The sequence below is a fragment of the Camellia sinensis genome, chromosome 2 (genome assembly GCF_055761805.1).
Source record: "Camellia sinensis isolate YWXY chromosome 2, ASM5576180v1, whole genome shotgun sequence".
Lineage (NCBI taxonomy): Eukaryota > Viridiplantae > Streptophyta > Magnoliopsida > Ericales > Theaceae > Camellia > Camellia sinensis.
The window spans coordinates 92,812,939-92,822,639 of NC_138962.1; the positions used below are offsets into that span (position 1 = coordinate 92,812,939).

The 9,701-nt window shown below is 34.1% G+C and overlaps 1 protein-coding gene and 1 long non-coding RNA gene across 2 annotated transcripts; one reads left to right on the forward strand and one right to left on the reverse strand.

The window, feature by feature from the left end:
* Positions 1-1,370: 1,370 nt before the first annotated feature.
* LOC114270099 (uncharacterized) lies at positions 1,371-2,556 on the reverse strand. Its single transcript, XR_003631840.2, has 2 exons — positions 2,395-2,556; positions 1,371-1,730 (listed from the first exon to the last, which is right to left on the reverse strand). It is a non-coding gene; the product is annotated as an uncharacterized LOC114270099 (long non-coding RNA).
* Positions 2,557-2,904: 348 nt separating this feature from the next.
* On the forward strand, positions 2,905-5,031 carry LOC114270089 (histidine-containing phosphotransfer protein 1). Its single transcript, XM_082913561.1, has 6 exons — positions 2,905-3,095; positions 3,296-3,429; positions 3,632-3,700; positions 4,402-4,473; positions 4,626-4,698; positions 4,801-5,031. The coding sequence occupies exons 1-6, from the start codon at positions 3,033-3,035 to the stop codon at positions 4,831-4,833; spliced, it is 444 nt and encodes a 147-aa protein (XP_082769687.1). The 5' UTR covers positions 2,905-3,032; the 3' UTR covers positions 4,834-5,031.
* Positions 5,032-9,701: the final 4,670 nt, after the last annotated feature.

Genomic DNA, 9,701 nt, shown 5'->3' on the forward strand with positions numbered 1-9,701 from the left:
AAAATAAAACAAAATACTATGAACCCACTTTATTGACTCATAAATAAAGGAAAATGTTATAAATTCACTTTCTTAACTCATAATTTGTTCAGAATATGTTTGTGCGATTAAAATTAAATTTATGAAACATAGGGTTTATGATGAATTTAAATTATTAATTTCTTTTATAGATAAATTTTAAATTTATTAGTTTAAATTTGTAGTGTTGTAATAAAATATGCGACAATGCTACGTAGCTCAAATTTTGTGGCTCAAAAGTGGCTTAAATGGCCAAAACGACGTCGTTTTGAGTACAGAACAACATAAAAATGGCCAAAACGACGTCGTTTTGGCCATTTGAACCACTTTTGAGCCACAAAATTTGAGTTACGAGACATTTTCCTAAAATATGAGGAGCACACATGGGGAGAGAAAGAGAGAGATTTCAACAATTACTAAAAGGAATAAAAAATGAGGAAGGTCGAATAGTAATACATGGCATCAAAATTTGGATCTTGTGAGAGACAAGAGAGGTTTTAAAATTCAGAGTTTTTTAACTGCTCAGTGCTCACACATGATGGGTTGATGACACTGCCAGAGGAAGCAAAGTAACAGAAAAAAAGATATCCAGAGGAGAGTGAAACAGGGTAGATCTTCGACCAATTCTATTCCAGTTTTTTGAATCTCTTTGTCACCGTTATATATATATATATATACTAGTTTAAAAAGATAAGACACCGACTATTTTGATCATTTTTAAAAAGTTAAAATATTATTTTATGAAATTAAATAGAATAAATCATTAGATATATGATAGAATTATGTGATGTAATATGTTTGTTACATACCTAATGATGTATTCCTTTCGAATTTATTTATTTTTAAAAAAAATTATGACGTGTAGCTTTTCTCAACAGATAAATATAAAACAAATACTAAGATAATTCACTTATCTAAAAATAAAAGATTATGTTTCATAATTGATCAAGAATGTTTGTGTAATTATAGAAAAATCTGCTTCGTAATTGACTAAGAATGTTTGCATAATTATGAAAAAAAACCTTCACTTAACATATAGGTCACTATTAGTAAATTATTCAAAATGAAAAGGCAAAATCGAAAAGAAAAGATGAACCTCAAGTAACTAAGCGGTTCTTATATATATAGATATATTTTTGATAATCGGATGTGCTGATCAATTTATATGCATTTCGACTAATCCTAAAAATCAATCTCATCGCCTATTTGCGGGGATCCTATTTAAAGCAATATGGGCCCAAGGAGCTTATTGCTACTAATGGATATTGGACTTGAGATCTAGAAGGAGCACACCGTTATATACAATCGTCGCATTTAAACAGAGTATCATAGACTTATCTTACATCATATTTCTAAGTCACCAAACTTAATTTATAAGGTAAATTACACAAACGGTCCCTCTCAATTTGGTCCATGGACTTTCAAATTAGGCACATTAACCCTCGAAGTTATGGAGTTGTCTTACAAAAAGCCAATTGGTAACGGAAGTCACATTTTCCATCAAAAAATAGTCATGTGCCACGCACACGCACATGATTCAAGAGCAAAGTGATCAATTTACACCTCTTTGTTTCTACAAAACTGAGCAAAATCACCACCGGTCGACCACCCTGTCATTTGGCTAGTCGACCAGCCAAGCCGGTTGTCCTCCTGCTTTGGACAGTTGTCCGATCCTATTGTGGTTGCCTGGTTCTTTGCTTGTTTCCTATATTCTGAAGGCAACAAAAACATCAAATACATTCAAGATACATGAATTAAGATTAATGTAAAATAATTAAGTTAAATATGAGTTTTATATCATTTTAACACTCAAAGATAAATCAAAACATACAACTAAAATCATCGAAATATAACAGAACCTTATTTTGAGATGGTTTGTAATGTTATTAATGGTTTGATTTGGATATGTCATTTCTATCCACCATGACAACACAGGCAACAAAACCATTAACAAAAATCTGGGTTAATTCATATAGGCACACAAGCAACAAAACCATTAACAAAAGTACCCATTCCATTCCATTCCATTCCATTCGATTCACAAAAACCATTGGCTTCCATTCCATTCACAAAAACATGCATTACATTCCAAGCACCATCCATTCACAAAAAAATAGCACCATTAACAAGCACCAAAAACATAATTGTACTGATCTGAATTTATATATATAATACACATTCATCATTGTCAGTATACTGTTAGTATGAATTATACATATATATATATATCAATACACTACATCAGGCCATGAACAATAAACAAACAAAAAGGAATCAAATAATTACCCCAAAAAAAAAAAAAAAAATCTGTCAACACCCGCGTGCAATGCATCAAAGAAACAATTTTCAGACAAAAAAATATGCAAGAAGACTCACCATGATCGGATACTTCATCTCCATTGTCGCCTACTGCCATGTTGAAAAATCTTGTTCAAATGAGTCAATTTTTTAGCCGATTCTCAATTCCCCTTTAGTCAGAACTCAAATCCCCCAACTTTTGATATTCAATTCGTCGTATGGGACAATTGTTGGAACCCTAATCGCATTTTGATGAGTTAGGGCTGGTGTAAGTGGCGGGAAAGTGTAAATTCATCCTTGAAGCATGAATGTGTGCATGGCACGTGTCTGTTTTTGGATGGAAAAGGTGACTTCCGTTACGAATTGACCTTTTGTGAGACAACTCCATAACTTAGAAGGTTAATATGCCTAATTTAAAAGTGCAAGAACCAAATTGAAACAAGCGTGAAAGACAAAGACCATTTGTGTAATTTACTCTAATTTATATAATCTAGAGGCTCCTCCGCCTATAAACAAATTAATTTTTGGTTAGATGTCTCCAAAATTTTAATATATGTATATATAAATTACACCAATTATTTGACTATTATAGTCCATTAAAAATCATTTTCCAAGAAAATAATGAACAGGCCCTCAACACTATGAAGTGAAATTACAAGGATCTGCAAGTTGATAAAGCTAGTGTTTGAGTTTGAGACTGATATCAGAGTCCTACAATGGAAGGTGTGCTACAGTTGCAAAGACAGTTGACAAACTACACAACCTCCTTGTATAATGAGGTCAGCAAGTATATCACAATTTTAGAGCATACAAGAAAAATCCCAGAAATTTTTTTCTTCTCTTTTCCAATGTTTGCTGCTTTTATGTGCTCTCTCTCTCTCTCTCTCTCTCTCTCTCTCTCTCTGTTGAGTATCTTGTTTTGGGCTGTTGAGTTTCCTTCTGATGCTGAGTTTTTTGTTTTTGTTTTGTGTATGAGAAGCGATTTCTTGATGAACAACAGTTCACCCAACTTCAGCAACTGCAAGATGAGAGCAATCCAGAGTTTGTGGTGGAAGTGGTGTCTCTCTTCTTCGAAGATTCTGAGAGACTTCTCAATGAACTCACCAAAGCTCTGTTAGAACTAAAATCTTTTCTTCTTTTTTTTCCAGTTTATTCTTTGTTTTTATAACCTATGGTGTGTTTGTTTCTTTCTTTTCTTCCGTGGAGTTGTTTTCTGCTTTTGGTTTTAATTAGTTTGAAGGACTTGGAAAATGAATAACAATCTCATTGTGTCAAAAAAAAGTTCTTACCTCATTTATTTATTATTTTTTTATAGGGATCAACAGAGTGTAGACTTCAAAAAGGTGGATGCCCATGTCCACCAGTTTAAGGGTAGCAGCTCTAGGTAAATATGCAGCTTTTCTTCATTCATTAGTTCAATGGAAGTCGTTATTAGTGATAAACAAAACTCATATTCAGCTAATAATGGATTCCTGTGACTGAGAATTGATACTGGTTATGATGGAAAATTAATTTTCTTTCCCCCATTTTACATCTTTATATTAGCAAATGGGTAATAGTTGTTCTATTTGAATTGAAGCCATTTGCTTTATTGCCAATTCTCTAGGAAATGAACTCCAAAGAACAAAGGGAGAACTAGTTCCTAAATTTTCTTTAAATAGCAAACTCAACATTCCCCCAAAACAATTAAGAAAATTGCATTGAAGTTCAATGATATGTTGGAACTGGTAATCATTTTAGTAAAGTGCTATGGTCCATAGAATTAGGGTGGGAAGGATGAAATGGAGAAGTGCATCGTGGGTCGAGGTTATGGTGATAAGAAAAGACATGAATACCTTGAACTTAAATGAGGGTATGACTGCAAACAAAACTAATTGGAGAACATGAATTCATGTAGCTGACCCAAGTAATTGGGAAAAAGACTTTAGTAAAAATTTGTTTCTGAACAACATTCTTGCTATGAAAGAGGAAAAGCATGACAAATTCCAATCACTACATTCAATTACAAATGCCATAGACAAAACTATTGCTTGTTTCATTTTTTTTTCTTTGGCAAGTTAATTTTATTTTTGTATGGTATGACAGCATTGGAGCGCAAAGAGTTCAAAACGCCTGCATTTCCTTCCGCAACAATTGTGATCAGCAGAATATTGAAGGGTGAGTTTCTTTACACTGCCATACTAAGTTGAATGCCTCAGAAAATTAAAAACTTGAAATCTTGCAACCAAATCTTGAAGGAGCATTACATCAAATAAGGAATTAGAACTATTTCTATGAAAAATTTTGCTTTCTTATTTGGCCTAGTGTAGGTGCCTGGAATCTCTGCAACAAGTAAAACATGAGTACTCCCTTGTGAAGAACAAGCTCGAAACTCTGTTCAAAGTGAGTATCCTTGAAAATTTGCTTTGTTTTCGACCAAACTAATCAGTTTCTCTGTCTTTTAAACAATTTTTTTTTTTCCCAATTTTATTTGCTTGATTGTAGCTTGAGCAACGACTTTTGAAAGCTGGTGGGTAGATTTCCAGGCAATGAGAGGCCGCGAAACCATCATATATCAAGGGAGAAAAATGGAGGTTTGGATTTGTAGAGGAGCTTTATCTTTTTCATTTTGGTCTTAAGTCAAGAACCCAAGTTACAACGAGCGTTTTATGATCTTTTAAATGTAGAAACAATGATGGAGAATATGAACAAACCTTTTGCCTCTTTTACCCGTAATTGTTGTTCTTATTTGTCTTTCTTTCTTTTAAAGTCCTGGAATTTTAAAGAGAAAATCCCAGGCTTAGAAGTTAGATGTCAACCATAAAAGTATTAGAAGTTAATTAAGCATGAGTTTCCCATTTCTTCCCTCGTCACAATTATAATTTAATATCCACTTCAAAAAAAATAAAACAACTATTTTCATGTAGAGAAGTGAGATTGATCACTGCAGTCCTAGGAATCACCAATACAACCTTGTTTATCAAACTTAATTATCCTAGGAAATTATTCACATCTGACATGTATAGCTTAAAACCCAGATTAAACCAAACGAAGCCAAAGCCACGATGAAACTATCCATTTCTTCGTGAACATTCATCACCATCGATTTAATACTAATCCAGTATTAGCCCAATATTACAGTTTCTAGATCATTGATTATATAAAAATATATACCACAAAATGAAAGTCAGCAAGTTTGTACGCCACGAATGTGTTGCAGTGATCATCGATGAAGCACAATGTACACGTAAAATTTGATTTAGGGGCACCGGCCAGCTGACTTGAGAACTCAATTGATCAGCATTTTTCTTGGGAGCACATATTGATAGCAATGCAAGCCTTTAAAGTATTGAAAAATGGCGTAAGAATCGATCCCAAACATTAATTAATCAAGCTCCATTTGTGGAAGTCGGCAATTATTTAAACTAAACATCCCATGATCTCTGCTGACATACATTGTACATATACATATTTGTGGTTTGTAAAGGTCAACTGTTATGGGTTAGGGTGGGGGATGTTTCCTAGTCTGTTGGTAATGTGCAACAAATGCTAGAAGATATTGGGTGCATATTAGTATAGTATTAGCTAATTCTCTTTCTTTATTCTTGGTTCACAACTTGTAGTGATGCAATCACCATTTCCAACCATTTTAATTTGTACTTAAAAAAAAAAAAAAAATTATCTTATCTTTGTTTAGTAGAGGAGAAAAATGTTTAAAGAAAATAATAGATGTCATAACATTTGTTAAAGAAAATGTAAATATTACATTTGGACGGGAGGGTGTTGTTTGGACTTTTGGGATACACAATGGTCTTATTTCAATAATTTGAACTATTTATTTTGTAGGACTTTCCGTGTATATTTAACCTATATATAAAAAAATAATTTGATATGATAATCATAATATCTTTATTTTATCGTGTTTGTCCTAAATATATTTTTGAAAATTAAACATATATTTTTTTTCATGAATGATGTATATGGAGGAGTAGTAGCCGAACTACTTGGGAGATGGAGGATGCCTCTATGTTCTTGAAAATTGCACCAATACGAATATATTATATGATATTTGAATAATGTTTGAGAGCCACAATTTGTGTGGCTCAAATGGCTCAAAACTGCCAAAACGACGTCGTTTTGGCATGTTTTGTGCTCAAAAAATAAAAGTGGTGGCATGCACCTCTTCTATAAATAAAAGGATAAATTACAAACATACTCCTTGAGATTTATTTAAATTATAAATTATTTTCTATATTTTTAGAAATTACATTATGTCCCCTAAGGTTTTTAATTTCATAACAAATAGGTCCTTTTATTAATAAATCATCAAATTAATTAACAGTTTTTAATAATATTAAAATTTTATTTCAATTAATTATTCAGATAATTTTATTATTGCACAGGTGAACAGTTAGAAATTTTACTTTTTTAATTAATTTTGTTAAATAAAAAATTCTGACAAAGAGGAATTTATAATTTTCTAAATCACAGAAAACAATTCGTATTTTATGCAAATCTCAGGAGTGTATTTGTAATTACCCTAAATAAAAATGACTAGATTATATTAATGTTATTAAGTATTGTGGGAAGTAGTTGAAGATCACATTATTAAAAAAAAAAAAATGTGGTGGCATACACCTCTTCTAAAAATAAAAATGACTAGATTATATTAATGTTATTAAGTAGTGTGGAAAGTAGTTGAAGATCACATTATTATACATTATGAAAAATTAATTAAATAGAGAGTTAATAAAATTTCAAAAAATTAGGAGGCAATCTTAATGTACATGTAAAAAAATCAAAGAAACATGTATACATTGTCAACCAACACAATGGTTTTATATTCAGTCAAAGAAAAAAGTATTTATTAATAATTCAAAACTTTAGCAAACGATTTTTTATATTAAAAAAAATTATTAGATTTATTTATTTATATAAATTACTTATTCTCACAACCCTTGGTTAAGAAATTATTTTTTTACACACACCTTATCCCACCACCCACGCATCCTCCTTTTTCGAGTATAATTTTTTATTCAACCCCTAATAGAGAGTTTTAAAAAATAAAATATTTAAATTATCAAAATAAAATTCATAATGAATCTTTCGTATTCAGGTAATACCATTCAATCTAGATTATGACTATATCTCGTTTTTGTATCCATCCCATTTGTTGGGGAAACAACGTGGGACTAGTTATGCATTACAAATTGGGGCTGTGAGATGTAAACTGTGAAGGCAAGGTGCTATGTATTAATTTGCCAACAACTCCCTCCACTCCACCCCACTCCACTCCACTCTAGAATTCATTATCACATACCTTAATACTGTACTACTTCTCTCTCTAGACTTCATTATCACAGATCTTAATACTGTATACACTCTCTAGAATTCATTATCACAGACCTTATTATTGTATTACTTCTCTCTCTAGACTTTATTATCACAGATCTTAATACTGTATTTATTTAGTTAGGAGATTTAGGAAAAAATTTAAAAAGAGAAAGAAAAAAGGTATGTAAGATGTAAATAAAATATAATTATATTTTACCTAGTTTCATATACTTTTTTTATTTTATTTTTTCAAATCCCTATTAAAATCCCCCAACCAAATATAGTGTAAAACAATTTAGGTACTTCTTTACAACTAGGAGTTGTTTTGAGAAGATAGATAAAAAGTTGGCCTTTTAACTTATTTTAGTTTTTTTTTTTTTTGATAAAACGTGTATGAGAGATGATGTGACCTAAAATAGGTTAAAAGTTGTAAGATAGCCATCTTTTCAAAATATCCCTATATTTATGTTGAGTATCAATTTGTTCATTGGATTTTAGTTATTCTTTATCATTCTTGAGAGTGAATATCTTGGAAATATTGACTTATCATTCGTATGCCGAATAGTTCGTGAGTATTACGCTGGTGAACCGATTCATGGGCCGGCTGGGGCACTTAATCCGAATAGATTGATTAATCTGTCTTTGCCCCAGGCGGTGCATGATCATTCGGGCGCCGGATGAGACGAACTCAGGAGTTTTGAAGTCGATTCATGGGCCAGATGGATCACTTAAGCCGAACATATTCGATCACTTAAGCTGAATATATTGATAAATCTATCTGCTCTTGCCCCAGGCGGTGCATGATCACTCAGGAGTTTTGAAGTCGATTCATGGGCCGGCTGGAGCACTTGAGCCGAATATATTGATAAATCTATTTGCCCTAGCCCCAAGCGGTGCATAATCATTTGGGCGCCGGATGAGACGAACTCAGGAGTTTTGAAGTCGATTCATGGGCCGGCTGGATCACTTAAGCCGAATATATTCGATCACTTAAGCCGAATATATTGATAAATCTATCTGCCCCTGCCCTTGCCCTAGGCGGTGCATGATCACTCAGGAGTTTTGAAGTCGATTCATGAGCCGACTGGAGCACTTGAGCAGAATATATTTGATCACTTAAGCCGAATATATTGATAAATCTATCTGCCCTTGTCCCAGGCGGTGCATGATCACTCAGGAATTTTGAAGTCGATTCATGGGCCGGCTGGAGCACTTGAGCCGAATATATTTGATCACTTAAGCCGAATATATTGATAAATCTATCTACCCTTGCCCCAGGCAGTGCATGATCACTCAGGAGTTTTGAAGTCGATTCATGGGCCGGCTGGAGCGCTTAAGCCGAATATATTCGATCACTTAAGCCGAATATATTGATAAATCTATCTGCCCTTGCCCCAGGCAGGTCGATCCAGTCGGCGCCGGACGATTGAGGTTTTCACAATTAATGAGATTGCCTCGAGGGTGCTGCCTCTGTAAAGAATAAATGATTAAAGGTACAACTTTTATGAGCACAGTAAGCAACTGACTCCAGCTTTTGAAGGTATTGTGTGAATGTCGAACAGACTCTTCTTTAACAGTAGAGGGGAAGCGAGGACGCTAGCTGAGCTGGGTGGAGACATGAATCAAGGTGGTGACCCTTCGCGCACAGGGAGTAGGAGTTCTAGGGATCGAGAGAGGCATTAGCCTCCTCGACGTCGAAGCAAGTCGCCCAGGCGGGACAAGCAGTCGCAGGGCAGATCTCCTCAACCTCGAGTCGAGAGGGGATCTGACGCGAATCCGTGCCCATTAAGCTTTGTGGTATTTGTGGGGAATAGACCCATGACAGAGGCGGACTCGATCATTCGAGACCTAAATGTAGCGATCGAGTTTGCTCGACAAATTTTTCCTCCTGAGGTTTAGCAATCGATAGTAGGTCGACAGGACTACGAAGTATTTCGTGAAGGCATTCACGGGGTGGTGAAGGGGCTTTACACTGCCTATGAAATCGGCATGCGGCTGCGTGCTGCCCGCCGAGAAATGGAGAAGAAGAAGGAACGTATTCGAAGTTTGGAGGCTCGCGCGGAGGCGGCTGA